The sequence below is a fragment of the Danio aesculapii genome, chromosome 9 (genome assembly GCF_903798145.1).
Source record: "Danio aesculapii chromosome 9, fDanAes4.1, whole genome shotgun sequence".
Lineage (NCBI taxonomy): Eukaryota > Metazoa > Chordata > Actinopteri > Cypriniformes > Danionidae > Danio > Danio aesculapii.
This window is the reverse complement of record NC_079443.1, coordinates 34,266,673-34,285,816: the sequence shown is the minus strand read 5'-3', so window position 1 is coordinate 34,285,816 and position 19,144 is coordinate 34,266,673. Positions and strand designations below refer to the sequence as shown.

At 36.5% G+C, this 19,144-nt stretch overlaps 1 protein-coding gene across 1 annotated transcript in view; it reads right to left on the bottom strand.

Annotated features, from left to right (window-relative positions):
• Window positions 1-17,890, bottom strand: part of usp9 (ubiquitin specific peptidase 9) — a 34,724-nt gene extending 16,834 nt beyond the window's left edge. Inside the window, exons 1-29 of the mRNA XM_056465529.1 lie at window positions 17,759-17,890; window positions 17,530-17,668; window positions 17,193-17,344; window positions 16,778-16,882; window positions 16,397-16,603; window positions 16,118-16,254; window positions 15,197-15,330; window positions 15,022-15,109; window positions 14,349-14,691; window positions 14,042-14,137; window positions 13,751-13,962; window positions 13,401-13,641; window positions 11,284-11,433; window positions 10,492-10,612; window positions 10,269-10,399; window positions 9,149-9,427; window positions 7,363-7,488; window positions 6,967-7,104; window positions 6,708-6,874; window positions 5,885-5,993; window positions 5,619-5,765; window positions 5,379-5,525; window positions 5,064-5,271; window positions 4,718-4,938; window positions 3,352-3,542; window positions 3,075-3,248; window positions 2,844-2,985; window positions 2,546-2,749; window positions 58-619 (exon numbers count right to left, since the gene is read on the bottom strand). Of these exons, the coding sequence (XP_056321504.1) occupies window positions 58-619; window positions 2,546-2,749; window positions 2,844-2,985; window positions 3,075-3,248; window positions 3,352-3,542; window positions 4,718-4,938; window positions 5,064-5,271; window positions 5,379-5,525; window positions 5,619-5,765; window positions 5,885-5,993; window positions 6,708-6,874; window positions 6,967-7,104; window positions 7,363-7,488; window positions 9,149-9,427; window positions 10,269-10,399; window positions 10,492-10,612; window positions 11,284-11,433; window positions 13,401-13,641; window positions 13,751-13,962; window positions 14,042-14,137; window positions 14,349-14,691; window positions 15,022-15,109; window positions 15,197-15,330; window positions 16,118-16,254; window positions 16,397-16,603; window positions 16,778-16,882; window positions 17,193-17,342 (4,930 nt within the window). The 5' untranslated portion in view covers window positions 17,343-17,344; window positions 17,530-17,668; window positions 17,759-17,890. The remainder of the gene's footprint in view (window positions 1-57; window positions 620-2,545; window positions 2,750-2,843; window positions 2,986-3,074; window positions 3,249-3,351; window positions 3,543-4,717; window positions 4,939-5,063; window positions 5,272-5,378; window positions 5,526-5,618; window positions 5,766-5,884; window positions 5,994-6,707; window positions 6,875-6,966; window positions 7,105-7,362; window positions 7,489-9,148; window positions 9,428-10,268; window positions 10,400-10,491; window positions 10,613-11,283; window positions 11,434-13,400; window positions 13,642-13,750; window positions 13,963-14,041; window positions 14,138-14,348; window positions 14,692-15,021; window positions 15,110-15,196; window positions 15,331-16,117; window positions 16,255-16,396; window positions 16,604-16,777; window positions 16,883-17,192; window positions 17,345-17,529; window positions 17,669-17,758) is intronic.
• Between the last annotated feature and the right edge of the window lie 1,254 nt (window positions 17,891-19,144).

Below are 19,144 nucleotides of genomic sequence, written 5' to 3'. Positions count from 1 at the left end.
AAGATTCAGCCCTGATTCCACTGACAACAGAAGATAAAGGACGATGTCTGAATTTACCTGGCGGTGAGTTCAAGTAGACACTGTTACAGGTCAGCAGTTTCCTGATGAATTGGAAGTACTCCAAGCTGTACTGCATGCGGTTGTGCATAAACTGCACATTTTGTTTGCGCACGCTGCGTTCGATAGCAGAGGGCATCTTCACCTGATGAGGTTTGCTGCTCACTGTGAGCTCAGTGATGTATTTGACCAGCTCGCTGTCTTTATCCAATGTGTCCATCCGCTCATAAAACAGGATATAAGCGTTCCACCAGCGTTTCTGTCGTCTGTAAGACATGCGCTTCATCATGTGGTCGAAAACCTCACCCATGTACTCTCCTCCAAAGCATTGGTTCTTCATCTCCTCATCGTCATCCATCTTGCACTCGGTGACGTCACCATCATCAAACTTGTACCAGCGGTTTCTTTCTCCCTCCCCGCCGCTGCCATTCCTCTGAATGATGTAGGAGTAATAATGACCTCCACTAGCCTGGCCTGAGTGGACCAGCACTCCCACCAAACGATAGCGAGAGCTGCAGGGCGGCTCCGGCTCTGACGGCTCATTCTGCTGGATCACCTGCTGCTGTAAGAGAGCAATTTAACAACTCATGTTACACAAAAATAGCCCCAAATGACACATCATTTAAAGGCCAAAAGAAGTCCCTATACATGTACAATTAGACATATGCCTAATAAGAATTTCAATAAATTGCGATAATGAACATCACATCAAAATTTAGAGAGTCTTTTAAGAATTGGGATTGTATTTCAGTGGTTGTTTATCACAGTGCCAAATGATGAAGATTTAACAGCCAATTTATTTTCAACCATTAACATGTTAATGTTAACATGTTAATCTGGTTTACAACAATAAAGATTCTGTGACTTGCAGAATCAGAATCGGTTTTATTGCCAAGTGTGCTTACACAAAGAATGTGTTTTGGCTACAGAAGCTTCCAGTGTACACAAAGTGACGACACGAAAATAAATATGAGAAAAGACAACAAACATTAAACAGAGATGCAATTAGACAAAAAGCTCTGGATGTTGAATTGTGTGTAGAGATTTGTTATAAATCTACAAGCTATAAGGTGTATTTATAGGCCTTTTGTTTGTTAACCCTGTACAGTAAGGTTACATTTGGTAGTTAATTTAATAAAAAACTACCAAAGCATTTATTTATCTTAGCTGATGTTAATTTATTGGTTAATTTATAACGTAGTAATCAACAGTTAAAGTTAAAGTGTCTAATAACTTATAAATTCAGTTATTTTTCTTTAAACTAACAATCAGTTTTGGAGAAAGTAATGCATTACAATATTGAGTTACTCCCCAAACTAACTAACTAGTTGCGGTACTTATTTACTTTTTATGGTAAGTAATGTGTTATGTTACTTTTGCATTACGTTTTATTACCTGGCTGGGGCTTGATCTATTTCAGAACTCGTTTTTTTCTTTCTTTCTTTTTTTAAAAGAGGAGCTCTGTTATTAACAACGTACGGTATAACCTACACCTACATTTACCTTTAAACAAACACATCAAAAAAATATATGTTTTAGTTATCAGAGAACTTCCTGACCCCAGAGCTATATATGCCGTATATACACAGATTATTGACAGTTTAAAGCAGTGTGTTTGCTACTTTTGAACTATTTGTCTTAAGGAAAATCACTGTACATTGAGAAAAGCCTTTTTCCTTTTCTTCGATGTGTTCAAATTAATGAACATATTCTCTCATTGACTGCATGATTCACTGTGACTACTTTAATTGAGCAACTTATTTTTTAAAAGCTAAAAAGTAATTCGCTTTACATTCAAATATTATCACTAATTTTTTTCAAAGTAATGTTACTTTAGGGCGACGCAGTGGGTAGCACCTTCGCCTGACAGCAAGAAGGTCGCTGGTTCAAGCCTCGGCTGGGTCAGTTGGCATTTCTGTGTGGAGTTTGCCTAAAAATAGACCGTAGTGTGTGTGAGAATGAGTGTATATGGATGTTTCCCAGTGATGGGTTGTGGCTGGAAGGGCATCCGCTGCGTTAAACAAATGCTGGATAAGTTGGCGGTTCATTCCGCTGTGGTGACCCTAGATGAATAAAGGGACTAAGCCGACAAGAAAATGAATGAATGAATTTACTTTACTCGTTACTTAGAAAAGTAATATTATTACGCAACACACGTTACTTGTAATGCATTTTCCCCAATACTGCTAACAATTATAATATGGTTATTTCCCATTCTTGAATTTAATGATTAATCAACATTTACTAATGAGACTTAGTTGTAAAGTGTTACTTGTTGTACTATTAAAATCCTGCAATTAAATAAAAAAAAAAAAAACATTTGTTTACTCTAAACATGTACATACAATTAATCAAGTATTTTTTGTTTTTTTTTAAATGTAACCTTTTTGTAGCTTAGCTCAATACTGCGATTATACCATAATAAAAACTTTAGCAATTTAAAAATAACCAGAAAACTGATACCAGCCTAGAAGCCTAGGTGAAATACCTGGTTTTCTGGGTGCACATCTGACCCTTCCAGCTTAGCTACTCCTGCGACTGTATAGGGTTCCATGTCCAACTCTCGTGGAAACTCAAAGTAGTCATTGAACTTGATGGCACACTCTCGTTCCCAGTCATAATCAAACCGTTTCAATTGGATGGCCAGCACTGGAGGAAGCTTCTTAATGAGTAAACGCTTCACTGTGTCCACCTGTCATGTAGATGCACATCACCAGTTTAAGCTTAACATCATTTATCTAGTGAACATAGGACATCAAAAAGATGATTTAAAACTGTTAACACACCTTCTTGTTGCATTTTTCACAGTGGTAGGCATTTGCACCTTCAAGCAAGTCCCCTTTCACATACTGTTCCATAGAATCGAGCAGATTTTGATGGTTTCTGATATCTACATTCAACGTCGTAAACGATTCCTCACATTCATATCTGAAAAAAAAACAGTACAAAGTGTGTTTCATTGGGACATAAAGATCTAGTAAGGCAATAAAAATGATGGCATTAGATTTCTGATGTACCTGTGAGGACAGCCCTGACATATTTTCTGGTCAGCGAAAGAGCCGCCCAGCACTTTGCTCAGCATGGCAGGGTGACCCAATGCTTTCAAAGCTTCATCTAAACTGTCAACCAGTGAGTTGAAGAACTCTAGGGCGTCATGCTGCTCCCTCAGATTGACTGGCTCTCCCCACAGCCTGCAGACAGAGAAAGAGATGAAGACACCAATATAGAAAAAAGCATATTGCCAGCAGCTTTAAACAAAAGGAGGACTAAGTAAAACAAAGAGAGAAATGTTACCGAAATTGCTTCCAGAATCCTCTAGGCACATAATATTGCAACCTGGAGGAAGCCAAGTGTCCAAAGATGACCTGCAATTGGCGAAGAACCCCAATGTTGTATTCCTTCCTGTCCTCTGACTTACTGAGAGAGGGTTTATCATCAAATTGGTGCTGATAGCCAAACACCTCATCACGAGGATCCACATTGCTCTGCAAAATTAAAGCAAGATATCAAGCTATAGAAAACTTCCATTGCAATGACTTAAGAAAAGCTTTGGCAAACAAAACAAAAATTGATAATAATAACAACAACAACAAATTTGCAAAAGCCCTCAGCTCCAGAGAATGCCAACATGGCAAATACACTCCAGAGATGGCTAGATTTGTCAGCCACTTGGAACTGAGAAAGGATGCTCATCATCATTGGGCAGATAGTCATTTAACAAAGTATAATGTAACTTAGCTTTAATGACATTTAAAGACAGGAATCAAACTGAGAAACTCCAGGAACAAACCACTATGTGCTTTTAAAGAAACATCAATAAAAGAATCTGAACATTGGCTATAACCACCAACAAAGTTGGCAACACTACTCTAGACCAACAAATGCAGGAGTTGTAAGTGCCCTAAAAAACAAGCACCTGGACTTAATTATAATGAGCCACACCCAACACCTGAGCTGTTCCCATTGGGACACTTGCTAATGGCCCATTTTAATCATTTATGGTTCAAAATGTTATGCGTATTTAAAAGCCATTTAAAGTATTAAATATGTTAATTAAAATGCTATATATATATATATATATATATATATATATATATATATATATATATATATATATATATATATATATATATATATATATATATATGAAGCTGAATTGTGATTTAGTGCATTTATGTAACGAGTGTGTCTCCAACATTTATTAGATTTGCTAGGAATATTTGTGAATGTCTCCAACAGACCTACATGTAGCGGAAACCATGTAGCTATAATCTTACTTATGAAAGGCTTTATACACAGCACATGTCTTGTCTGATTCATTGCTGACCAGTTTGTTCACAAAAGCCCAAGTTTGCCCAGGTGATGGATTTTAAAATAGTGGATAATATAATTTGTATTATAAACAATTCACTTGGACCAAAATGTGAGCGGAATAAGTTGCATTCACATGAGCCCTTAAAAGTCAATTCAGACATATGATATAATGGACAAAATATGTTATACCCCATTCGGAAAACTTTACTTTCACATGGCACAAGGTAAATGAACCATCCGTAATCCCTTATGAAGCAAAACAAATATCTCCAGAGCATTGAGTCATTTACATAATCAAAAATTCCAGCAAACTGAAGCTCCTGAAATAGATCGTGTTATGCAGTACCTCATTATCTTGCTTCTCGTCTCCAGACATATCGTCATCCACATCACTGCCTGTGCCTTCAATGGCCAAGATGCCGTTTCTGATGGGAGGAATCATGTAGAGCTGCTGGATCACGGAGTTCATGTAGCAAGTTGCACCTGCATTTTTCAGACCCACAAACCCCTTGGTGGGCCGAGGACCAACTGGTGGCAAATATTCCCATTCTGTGAGTGGTTCACAACCTAAAGGTATATAAAAACAAACAAACAAACAAACAAAAGTTAATAATATTCAAAAAAACAGTACACATAATAAACGTCTGGAGTGCAGAATTTCACCCAATCAGAAACAGCTCAACATCACACACCTAAATAGTACATATCAGTTAGCGTGTCCACAATCTGCTTCAGATTTCGCACACATCCGATGGCAAGTGCAACCAAAAGCTCAAAGCCAGCATTAATGGTGGCAGGGGTGCTACACACAGGTATGGCCTGCTCAGTGGGAAATTCTCCACTCTTCATATACTGCAAGTACACATTAGATGCTGGGAACAGGAAGTCATCCATTAACTCCTATAGAAAAAAAAAGGTTGAGGAAAGAAGAAACGTTTATCAATTTAAAAAGGTCACAAAAAGGACTTATTTCAGAAATATTTTGTAAAAACATCCAAGAGGTTTACCTTGATGAGACTAGCACCTCCTTTTTCACAGCCAATGTAGAACTTCTTTTCTGGGGTCTGGAAAGCCAGTAGCTCTTTGGTGACACCAATATGACCTTCCAAAATGGTCTCCTCAACCCCAGGCTCCCCGGTCCTTTTCACTTCATCCTAAAAAAGAAAAATTGAGAATAATCACAAATTTAATAAACTAAAATTTCCTCCATTTTAATGTCTAAAAATATTAATAGTGAATAAACATACCCGGATGCGCTTTAGCCAGTCAATCTCATTGTTTAAGAGAACTTCAGCGTTCGGAAGATTTATGTTGCTGTTATATGCATAGTTGAGTAAGTGCCTTAGAAGAGTGAAGTAATCAGCAGCGTGCTTAGCTCGCTCTTTTGCAGTGCTCTGGAACACAAACACACAATAAAATCAGAGGACTATAAATCATCACATGTTCTGAGTTAACAAACACAAACACATTCAACCTCCAACTTTGTTTCAGAGAACTACGCAGAGACACTTACACCTAAAACTGTGAAGAGGAGGGTGATGAAGAACAGGAGAGGCCTATGACCCATGCAACATCGAGTGGCCATGAGGAAAAACTGCTCTTGAGCCATTTGACGAACAGACCTAGGAGTAAAGTTCAGCATTAGTATTGTTGGCTTGTCTTTAAATATTTTATCTTGACTAAAAACAAAAATGATTTCAATATGATTTCTTTAATTTTATCAGTTACAAAAATTCAATTTTTATTTTACGTTTGAGTTTCAAACCCAAAGCACTTAGGTCTTTAGTTTAACACTGTCAACTGTACATACATACAGATGTATTAATTAATCATTACCATTTATTAATAATGACTCATCAATTTAATAAATAGCTTAAAGTAAATTACTAAATTATTACAAAATATAATGAAATGAATGTCAAAAATTTATACATTTTACAAATCATGCAGTAAATTATCAAAGTAAATTAAAAAAACTAAAATATTGTCATGAAGGATTTGTTTCTGAAGAATAAAAAAATTTTAACTACAATTTATTAGTATTTTTTAGTCTTAACTGAGGTGCTTTTAATGTTGTCAAGTTATTCTTGTTCGTAAATTTTAGTTAAAATTTTTTTATACATTTTTAGTATATTAGCCCATACCACACATTGTCATTTTTGCGTGTGTTTTCTAAGTAAAAAAGTATTTACAAAGTGTTAAATATACATTACAAACCCCTTTTTGTATATGACCCATATTTACTGCAGGCTACAAAGTTAAAAATAAACAGCATACCAGTATGCCACTGGTATGCTACCCAGTCAAAGTTGAACAGATGCCTTATGAAAACTCACTTGCTCTGGCAGTGCAGCAGCAGATCTATAATGAAGGTCTGCCAGGCCTTTTCTTTGCTAAGTGCATCTAGTGCAGTGGGCATAAGAGCGAAACACAGGGTCATGACCTCCAGAGCTTCACAGCACACCTGCTCATCTTCTGCATCCGGCTCATTGCCAGCATTGGTCTACGGGAGATCACACATCACAGACGGAAATAGTTTAACAGTCCATTTAATGACAGTTTTATTTGGTTTTAATTATAGATAAGAAGCAGCACCTTCTCGTAGATCTTGCTGATCTCCTCATTAGAACTGAAGACATGCTGAACCGAACCACAACCAGAAGCCCAGACTATCTTCTGAACTGCTCGAATTACACAGATATCTGGGATGTATTTGGAGGCCTGGAAGAAATTCTGGGTAAAGGAGGAGAAGGATAAACTATGAAAACCTGAAAGTTTAAACAGGAGGTGAAAAAAAAAGCAACAACAACAACAAAGTTTCCAAAACAACCAACATCAATGGTATTGTATATCGGTTTACCCTGTGAATCGTTTTGATCACAGAATACATTACAGAGATTCTTGTCAAGACTGCTGAGGACATTCATTCGAACAGAATGCAAACAAACCAGTTTTCTGGAGGTAATGGCTGTCTGGTTTTGTACAGCATACCTCATCTGAGATCTGCTGGGCGAGGCGGATGGCCACATTGCGCAGCATGCACTCGGCAGAGGGGTTGGGGATATTCTGCAAGGCGTTCTGGAGCACTAGAGCCTGGTCATGTGTGGTCTGGTTGATCTATGAAAGAAAAAGGAGTTATATCATGCTTAATCCAAATGGGCATGCCAATACTGATGCCAAGACTAACCATTTACAGATTCAAACATCAGAAAAGCAAATAAATACGTAAATAAAAATACAATTCTAATATGGTTACAATATGCTATAATATAAAATTAAACAAAAATAACAACAACAAAAGATGTTAAGAATTACATCTTTTATAATAGATAAAAAATATATATACTATAATATGCAATTTTAAGTACTCATAAACGGTCTATGTACTGAAGCAAGTTAATTAGCGATACTCTAAGGCAACGGTTATATTCTTTCAACTGTATAACCTAGACCTAAAATTAGCACTCACCAAATGAAAAAAAAAGAATGGAAAGAAAAAAAAACAGAAGTGGATATGCAAACTAAACTACATAAAACAAATGGCAGTTGGCTGGGACTGTACCCATTTCATTAAGACAGGCAACGGAATACGCATTTATCAAGGTTAACAAATCACAAAAACAGAATTGTAATTACAGAATTATGCAATTTGATGAGCAATACTGTGATTTGTCCAAATGAGCTGCATAAATTGCAATTAGAGGTGTCCACTAGCTTATTCTGCTTGTTTTTCATGAAACAAATGCACATACAGTTTATAAAGGCTATTTTAGGCGTAGTAAACAAGCATGCGTCTTAATGTTTTTATTGCTGTAATTTAAAAAAACATTGTCTTGATATTTAATTTTTGTGATGTCGTATAATTGGGTTTGTGTAAAGTTCAGCGTCTAAGTGACAATTTATAAAGAAATGCTGCACAATCTACAGCAAAACTACATGAAAATACATGTCTGTACCGTAGATGTGTAATAAATGACATTTATGCATTGGTTGCTTTTACAAGTTTAAAGCCTAAATATTTGCACCAGATTTTTTTGTCTTAATTAAAACTAATTAGACCTGAAAAACATATTTTACTTCTTTAATATCGTTTCTTGATTTAAAAACACAGCCAATTAAAACAGCATTTTTCTAGAAAAATATCAATCAACATGACTGCATATTTTCCCAGTATCGTGCAACCCTAAAAGAAACATGTTTAATAAAAAGAAAACTGCAAAATCCAAAGTACATCGGCTGTGTACTCCTTTAATTAAACGCCTCTAGAGTCTGTGGAAGTGTTTCCTCACAAGACACTGTACACCCCTGACATTTGTGGAGCTGCACAGGGCAAGACAGTCTGTTTCTAATTTGATTGATGAATGTCAGAGAGGCTGAAAGGTTAGTCTTAAACAGAAATAAAATGCTCAGTGCTGGCCATATACAAGCCACTAAATCAAAACCATTCAAACACTTGTATCCTCACAACGTTTCCAACAGAATTCAGTTTTTGCAGTAAGCAAACTTCATTACTCCAAGCCCACATAATTGGTTCTATAACTATATACTAGGGCTGTGCTAAGTGCACTCTTATAAGATGAGGTACTGGACAAGTCTAAGGAGTGTCTCCAGGTTCTCTCTCATAATTTTGCTGCAATTTTAAAATCCATGATACTATAACCTATTTGACTAATGTGGTGCAAGTACTGGTTCTTTTGCACGTTTACATTTCTGTAAAAAGAGAACAGTTCTTTTTCATTTAAAGGAAGAGTTAGAAGCTAAAGTAAGGGTAACTTACAGGCGACACAGGGATAGTCCCCTCCACCACAGGCTGGCAGGCCTCCGCTACAGACTTCACATGGCCAAAGCCTACAGCTGTAAGCAGCAGTTTGGCTATTTTAAGTGCGTTGAGATAAGCTCCCCGCCGGGTCTCCATGTCAGCATTTGGCAGGAAGTTATTTCTGGTGAGCATGCTCAAAACCAGGGGCAGGCCACCACTCTTCAAGAAGTTGTATTGGAAGTCGCTAGCATCCTCACCCAACGTCCCACTGGCAGGCATGAGCAATGCATACACCACCTGAGGCACAAAAATATTACCAAAACATTAACTCTTATTGTGACTAATAATAAAATTATGCAAAAAAAAATTTTTTTATAAAAAAATTAAAGAAATAGATGCAAAAACTATTAAATAAAATAAAATTGCATTATATTGACATATAATCTTAAATTTGTATTTTTTGCCCTTTTCATTACTTACTATACAGTAATAGATAAAATGATAGATGGAACGATAAAACGATAGATGGAACGGTACGACAGAACGATAAACAAAAGATAGAACGATAGATAGAATGATAAAACGATTGATAGAACAATAGATAGAATGATAGACAGAACTATAAAACAATAGATAAAACGATAAAACAAAAGATGGAATGATAGACAGAACGATAAACAAAAGATAGACAGAACGATAAAGAATAGATAGAACGATAGATAGAATGATAAAACGATAGATAAAACGATGATAGAACGATAGAACAATAGATAGAATGATAGACAGAGCTATAAAACAACAGATAGAACGATAGATAGAATGATAAAATGACTGATGGAACGACAGATAGAACGATAAAACGATAGATGGAACGACAGATAGAACGATAAAACGATGGATGGAACGATAAACTATAGATAGAATACATAGAGCGATAGAACAATAGATAGAACAATAAAACAATAGATAGAACGATAGATAGAATAATAAAATAATAGAACGATAAACAATAGATAGAACAATAGATGAATGGATATAATTTGTTTGCTATATAAATATATATAAATAAATCACATACATATTATAATATATCATATTTTTATATATCATATTTTTAAAACCAACTCAGCCAACAAACCTCTATCAGGTAAAGCACTTGAGACGGTGACGGCCCAAAGAAGCGCGAGTCCAACGTGGGGCTAAGGCTGTTTTCACCAAGTTTGGCATGATCCAGACAGATGGCTCGCAGGTTTTCCACTGTGGCATTATCTGGAAGATGACAACATTGAGTAATGAATAGAGAAGGCTGATCGGTACAGCTAGGCATGTCAAGCAGCCATCTAATGAAGCATATAGAGCACCTGGAGGCATGAGCTTCATTAGGACACGAGCGCCATCCCGTAGGAGAGGCATGTTGAGATTACAGCCCAGGTCCGCAACTTGCCAAAGGAAGGAGATGTAGCGCACGTGTAGAGACATTATCTGAGAAGAATCAGAGGATACACTTAAAACTGTCCAAGGCAAAACACTATAGACGGTCATTTAACAAATGTTCTGTTTTGCAATCAAATGACCCAATACTTTAACCAAATAGTCACAAAACACAACAGTTAGTTTCCAGAAATATGATCGTAAACTGAGCTTATAGGATGTTACACAATGATAAGTGCTTTTATTAAAGCAAATTATTACAATTAATGTTGTAAATCATCATGCTTAATACTGAAATAAGTCATGAAAATGGACATTAGAGTATTTTACAGAACATACCAAACTAATTAGTCTCATCACAAGCAAAAAAAACTACATTAAACTTTTTAAATGTATTTAAATCATTTCTGATAGTTACTTCAAAGTCATCTGAATACTTTGGGATAAAAAATGGGTAATTTTCTTGTTTGGAAGCAGGTTACATAGATAATCACGGTCACTGTTTGCCTTTTAATTAAACAGATGGTCTATAGATGCCTCAACCAAGCACCACGCATGAATATACACAAGTTATTAACATCAGTTTTTGAAGACAATCTTTAGATCATGATTTTTTAATAACCATAGATGTGCTCACATTTAAATATGTTCAATGCGTGATCACTGCACTAACACAATAGGCAATTAGGCTCAACCATGTGTCTGCATGAAATGATGCTCACCACGCCAGGAAGACAGCCCTCTACTTCAGGGTTTGGCCCATCACTGTAGTGATTGCCATGATTCCCAGGGGAACCAGTGGAGGAGTCTGAGGAGCTGTCTGGACTGGAAGGCATGTTGGCGCTGACCTGGGTGAGCTTGGCTGTGATGAGCTGTGAGACAGAGAATACTTTTAACTACAACACATCCTGTTCACATATGACCTTTCATTTAAAAGGAGAGTTCACCTGAGAAAAAAAATTCTGTAATCATTTAGTCTTCCTTCAACTGCTTGCACCCCTTTTCTTGGTCTCTTGTAGAATGTTGGTGACCAATTAGTTAACAGCAGCCATTGATTTATAGACTATTTTGAGCAATGTAAACAATAACAATGGTCCTGACGTATTTCCTGTTTTACATTTTAAATTTCCATAGCTTCTGCGAGTCTAAAAAGTTCAACATATTGATAGATAATGTTACGACAACAATTATAACATTAAGTTATGATTGAATCGCCTCTTGTTACAGATATGAAATAGTTTGACAACAAGCAGGAAATGTTTACGGGCCAATGACATCACCACATTGAAATGGTCTATATGTAGGCCCACACAGATTTCAGAGCGTTTTTATTTACTCATGTAAATGTGTGTAAATATGCATTTATACTGTTTTTATGTGATTTTCAGTAATATTAATGACTGATGTGTAAATGATATGTACAATGCTGTTTGTAAAGTAATATTTCCTGTCTTTTAGTAGATGTATAGTAGATCTAACTGGATTAGGATTGTAAACCCTAAATAAAAGTGAAAAATATACAATTTTATATTAGATTTTTTTAAGTTTAGTTGCTATACTTCCAAAATTACTCCGTATAAAGAGGAAAAAATGCCTGTAGGTTCTGTCTGGCCATGCTTATATGTATTTTTGCCACTATGGAAGTCAATAACTACCACCAACTGTCTGTTTATCAAAATTTTTCAAATTCGAGCTGGGCCGATAAACAATAATAAATTGAAACGTGATAAAATTTATGTCAATAACAATAAGCTCTGGACTTTTTTTTTACTCTGAATTAATCCAAGAGCCAATCACACAGCAGAAATGTGCACCAATGGGAATCTAAAAGTGTGTTAAAATTAGTTGATATTAGATATTGGACACCGGAAATTTATCAACCGGAAATTGCTTCAGTCATTATTGGGGTACTCTTTTAAAACTGGAAGCAACAAGTTATATCGAAATATATATATATATATATATAGTTTAAAGTTGGGTCGATAGACGATGCCATAGTCCATTGGCGATTTTTATAATGACACAGATCACTCTGCCTATTCATGCCAGAGTCCCGCGGAAAGTGATTGACAGGTGGTAATTTGTATGTAACTTATCTTTATTCATTTATGATTTGGTTATGGGTAAAACGAAGACCATACGGGTCAGGTAATTGAAACGGTAGGTTACAAATATTTAATTGGTTATTAATTAATTATTCATAAATAATTAATTCACCGCCAACTATGATGATGATGCCATCGTCCATTGCAATGTTTTACATTAGACATCGTACGACAGCCAAATTGGTCTACATCGCCCAACCCTAATATCGTTATCGTTCAATATGGAAAATAAATATCGAGACTGCATTTTTGCCATGTCGCCCAGCCCTATTTTAAATGATCCTATTTTGTCTCTAACAGAAACAAAAACTTATACATGTTTGAAACATCCTGAGGGTGAGTAATTGGTCAGTAAATATTCATTTTTAGGTTATCAATACCTTTAAAGTAAAGTAAAGGTTGTGTGTGTGAAATGCCCCATGTATGCAATGTGATCAGAGTAAAATATCTTTAAACAAATTGTGTCAAACTGTGCCAACATGCTAATTATAAACTTGTCAAAAAGCACAACAGACACTGAAAATTGCTTAATTTGTATACAAAAGTATGTTTAGTAGACTGGCAAGTAGATATGAAAATATCAGGCATCATAACTGCTTGCCTAAAAAAAAAAAAATCGCAACCTCAACAGAGTCAAGCCATGTGTGTAATGTAATAAAGAAACACAGAGAAGTGCTGCATTGACATGGCCTGTGCATGTTATAATTAAGAAAAAGAGCCAAGGAAATGCCTACTGTTTTGTCCTTGAGGTTTAGCTGCCCAATTAGCTTCCTGTCATCTGCTGGGTCAATGATCTCTCCTCCGATGAAGAGTTCAATCTTTGTGTGTGTGCTGTTTGCCTTTATCCGGTTTAGGATGCAGCGTCGCACAGAACCAATGGTGTCATTGGTATGCGACCAAATGTCCAGATCATCAACCTGTCGGCCTTGGTTTGGAAAACGCACAACTAGTGTGATATGCTTTCCTCTGAAAGCCCTGTAAGGACAAGAAAAAGTTTTTTTTTTTTTTTAACAATCTGACATCAGAGGCAGGCAAAAATAGGAATTTAATACTGTTACTTTATGATAGGTTTGAATGGCTCTACCTAGACATGGGCAGGATGGTCCTTTCCTCATGGTAGTCGCTGTCACACTCTGTTATATACTCCCTGAGCACAGTCAGTACTCTCACCATGCGAATGGCTTCCTGCCTGGCGCAGTTAATGCTGTCTTTATCTCCGTCCAGCACACACAGAGTGTCATAGGAGGCTTTGAGCCGGTCAAAGCAAGATTGAATAAAATCCTCATGTATCTCAACCTGCGAACATGACACACATTTTAAAACATGCACAAGAACAGCTCAAAATTTGTTACAACCAGTGATATATTAAACATACCTGATTGGCTTGCAATTTTGGTCCAAGGTTTGTATAAATCTCTTTAAGCAAGTCAATTGCTCGACTAGCAATATCATCGCTTCCTTGAATCACAACCTGAAAATGAAGAGATGGTTTGAGCTCAGATTATTTGTATTTGGCTAAATGTAATTTGACATTTGTTTAATTCCATTAAAACACTGCAACATATTTAAATTAATAAATTAATGCTATATTAATCAAAAATAAAATGTAATAAACAAATAACTATAAGCAAGCATGCTCCTAACACTCCCAAGACAACCCAACAGCTGTAACTGACTCTTACCCTCCACAGGTAATCCAGCCCTATAAGCTCCAAGTCATCCATCATATACGCCCGCCGTTTTGCAACCAGTTTGCCCTCCCTGCAATTGACAGCCTTGAAAAATCGCTCAAAGCATTTCATCCCGTTCTCCGTCAGCAGTGAGGGGTCGAGTTGCAGCACATTGTTCTCAAAGAAGTCCTTGTTGATGTCAGGGTCAAGGTCGGGTTCATCCCCCATCAGTTTGGAGTACCATTTGAAGCAGGCCTCCCGATCACACAAGAACACGGCATTTTCTGCCAGGCACTTCCAGATCTGCTTAGCCTGGGGAGCGCACAGCCAGAGCTGCCCATCCTTCAGCAAAAACCTAAAAGATGAGGAGATTTAGTCAGGTGAAAGAAAAAGAGACTTTTGATCATTGTTTGACTTTTGATCACTTGAGCTGATTGAATGTTTTACAGTCTCAGGTTATGTGTGTGTTTAGTTTTAGCTCTAAAAAGAGATTAAACAGAAAACAAGTGGAAAAGTGAAGTGAAAAGCAGTTTCCATTTCTGGCGGTAGACAGTTTATTCTAAGACACTCAGATACACTGGTTGATGACAAAAAGGAGTAACATTTGGAGTCAAATGACTGCGAAAAGAGAATTAATTTGGAATCTGAATCAGTTCATTGCACAGGAAAGTTGCTTGTAAAGTACCTTAAGAAATTAAGCCGCTCCTGGACCTCTTGAACATGACTATATCGACTTCCTGGCCGAACTGTCTGAGGATCAAAGTCGGTGTGCTCTGATAAAAGATATAAAAGCAGCGAGTTAACACTATAGGTATAATAACAATGAATGAAATGAATGTTTTCATCATACTGTCACAAACCTTTTGAGAACTGCCTCATATTCTCCATGTATGCAGACAGGTTCTCTGCTACAAGAGTAACCAGTGCATGGTTATGCTGTAGTTGGTTGATTAGATCATGTCGATAGAAGACATGTGGGCTCCGCTGGGTTTGACTGGAAAGAAAAGAATGAGAACAATTAAAATTTAATTTCTTTGTCGTTAATTATATTAATAAATAAATTATTTAGCAATTTTTTTCAACTAAATTGTATGACGATAGCCTCTTAGAAGTATATAAACACAGAATGTGCGCTTGTCCCTAACCGAAAGCTTAATTTTACATTAGAGAAGCAACATCCCAACGCGCCATCACAGCAAAAGCAGAAAATGTTTTTCTTGTATTATAAACCTCATTGCATAAAGTCAGATTTTTGCTATTTAATTTTCTCCAATGGACTCGCATGCATAAAGCATCCTACAGGAACAGTGCATTATATGTAAACCTTGTTTATATACCAAGAGAATGTATCTGTAGGTTTATGACATGTAACAGAAGCACTGGTGCTATAAGAAGCTTTGCATGAACCTCGTCCATGGCCATTGATTGTTGATTTGATTAGATGACGCAGCAGGCACCAAGCAGATTTTTTGCATATGACTGATTTACTGAAATCCAAAAGCGGCAAAATTAGTTTCATAATCATGATGAAATATTTCCCAAATTTAGCTGTACACTTACCCCTCTAAGCTCTTTAGAAAGTTAATAGGTATTTTCTTCTGAAAACAACAGGGATGTGCACGACACGTTTGCTACATTTACAATCTCTTCCTAAAACGTGTGGGTGATTCTGTAATGTCAATACTACTTGATTATGAGCAAATATGCTCAAAAATATTCATTTACCTTTTTGTGGTAAAAGAGGCATCAGTGCTAGTGATGGTTAAACTGAGCTGGCTTACCTTAAATTCTGTGGGGCTTCTCCAAAAAGGCTACAGATCTCCCTTATTTGCTTCAGCGCAGGAATAACCCATTTGTCATTAGTTCTTAATTCTTCTATGAATCGGTCTATCCACTGCATCTTTTGTGTGTCCCTGTCCTAAAGCAGAACAAAAAGAGTGATTTTAATTTCAGGTTAATTGTTCCACTGTTTAATCACCAAAATATCTTAAAAAGTGCCTTTTTTTTACCATGAAGGAAAGATATGTATTCAAGTAAACCATTTAGACGGCTAAGGGTACCTGGGAGCAGCTATAGTCCAAAATCTTGATATGAGCACTAAGAGCCTGGTCCATGATATCCACAGGAACATCATCACTATGGGCCAGATTCCATAGGAGGTTGAGCACTTTGTGAGCCATCACACCATCCTTGTCATCTTCCGCCAGTCGACGAATCAATTCCAGTAACTTCTCCCTTTGCTTTTTACTCGCATTAGTCCAACTTTCCTATAAACCATAAAATCATTCCTTTGAGGACAGAGATTCTGTAATCCATGGCGATGCTAGTAAGGCACACATGAAAATGCTGAGTCCTAAAGAAAAGTCTAATGCATGGCTTCTAGATTAAATCAATCTTTTTTTAATGCATAAAATTACAATCTCCTGTTAATTATGAATAACCTTGAAGCAGTCGAAGAGATGGTCCAGCTGTTCAGGTGAGAAATCCCACGCCAGCTTTGCAAGGAGATCATGAACATTCTTGACAATAGCCTCATGTTTCCCAGCCTGAGGATAAAAATGCCATTATTAGAACTACAAAACCTGTTTGGGTGACATTTAACTTCAGTTAAAGCAGAAATTAAAGAAGGAGAACATTAAAACATTGTTCTAATTTAGCCAAATCACTGTTCATTACTTGATTATGTCTTAAATGGCAAAAATTTAGATGATGCAGAGCTTTACATGTGAATCATCCAAGCACTTAACAGTACACAACACATAAAAAATTGGAGTTAATGAGATTGATTAATAACAGTGAGTACAAGATATTATACAATGTACACTAATCTCACAGAAACTTGAAACAGTCTCCCACCTGAGCAGCCCAGATGTTATCCAAGTCCTGAAGCGTTAGGGCTTTTTCTTTGATGACAATCGCAGGATCTTCTCCAGTTTCTCCACATACTGTGGCTGATGAAGGCTGTCTCGCAGCACAATAGACAAAATGTTGTTCTGCTGAATCCATTCCTGTGGGAAATAAATGGAATGCATGTTTATTACTGTGATGTACTGTTTGGCTGTCCATCACATTCCTTAAAACACAGTGTTTTGTTTATTCAGTGTATTTAAATCATAATAAATTATTTGCATGACAGGGAATACGTAAGCATATTCTTCTGTTCAATTGTTCAAAGCACTGTAGCATTACTTACCGCCATGCGTTCTGCCGTCAACCACTCTTCCTCTTCAGGATTGCCATGACGATGTGTGTAGTAGGAAACACTCGAAATCACCTTGTTTACTTCATTTAGTGCATTCATTTTCCCATTAAAAGATGAAATCTGCAATAACCTGCAAACAAAAAAGGTGAATGAGCAAAAACGATAACAAAATGCATTGCTTAAACATCTTGAAATCAGTTTTAGTCTATGTTCAGCTCACCTAAGAATCATTTTTAACCTAAATATCTCTAAATTCTTCACTGTTTCCTCTTGTCCTGGTACTCGAGATGCCAGGTTCTTCAAAGATTTGATTATCATCGACAGGGCATCGTTTTTGGCTTCATTCTTTGCTTCTTTTCAATTCCTCTCTGTGAGGTTTTCTAGAAACTGGGGAACCATTTCTATGATGGGAAGGAAGTACTTCTTCACCGTGTGCAAAGTGAGAAACTCATAGCACTGTCCAAAAGGCCTGTGAAAATGAACAAACAATCAAACTGTTTAATTCCAAAAAAAGCCTCACTGAAAATTCCAGCTTTTAATCAAACAGGTTTTAATTGCTCTACTTAATGAGTGCAGCAATGATCTGAACATTCAGAGCCTGGCCGCTCATGAATCGATCATGCAGAATTTGAAACCCGTTTAATGTGCCAAATTTGTTTATTAAATCCACCAACCAGCCCTGGAGGAAACAACAAACAGGAAGTATTAAATGAGACACAGCACAAAAAAATATATAAAATAGGAAAATAAGAGTGCCATTTTAGTTTTTAATCTTTTTAAAGATATATTTTATTAGCGGAGCACCAATTTTGGATAAGATTACGTTTTTTTCAACCATTGAATTTTTCCATCCTTGATCCACTTTTCAAATGTAGCGCAAAAAATTTGTTAAAAGTAATTAGCCTACAGCAGAATTTCTTCTAACTTAGTAGCCATTAACAGTATTACAATTTGGATTCAATTCAGAAAGCATTACAGCTTGCATAAAACATCTATCTATACACCCATTTTGAACAATACATTTCTCACCAACTTGTTTTGATCACGCTTTTCGCACTAGGACAACTAATGGACTCGTTGAGGTAAAGGATTTAATATGAGGACAGGGTACTCGCATTTCATTTCGATCCACTAAATACAATCTCCCTAACAGTCAATTGTTTCCCCACTTTCCTAACCGCCCTCCTGAACACCTTTTTGACTATTTATTTCAGTTTAGATACGGGCCAGAAACATCAAATATCGGCTATTTGTAATTTAATAAGTACACTAAATGTAAATCTTACAGTTTCTCTCAAACAATCTCAGGAAAATGACCATGGTATTGGTATTGCGCAAGATCAATGTGAAGATATTTTAAAGATGGTCCACTCCTCCTCCATATGTGCTAGACATGGTCTAATGCAATGCAAGGTGGTCCATAGAGCTAATTTAACCAATGCAAAATTAGCAAAAAAAAATTCTGATAGAAATGATGCCTCTCATTGCTGTAAGCCGTCTCCTGCTAAACCATCTTCATATGTTCTGGAGTGCCCTGAATTGACAAATTTTTGGTCCAGTGTTTTTTAAAAATTTAACAAAGCTATTAACATAAATGTAGACCTTA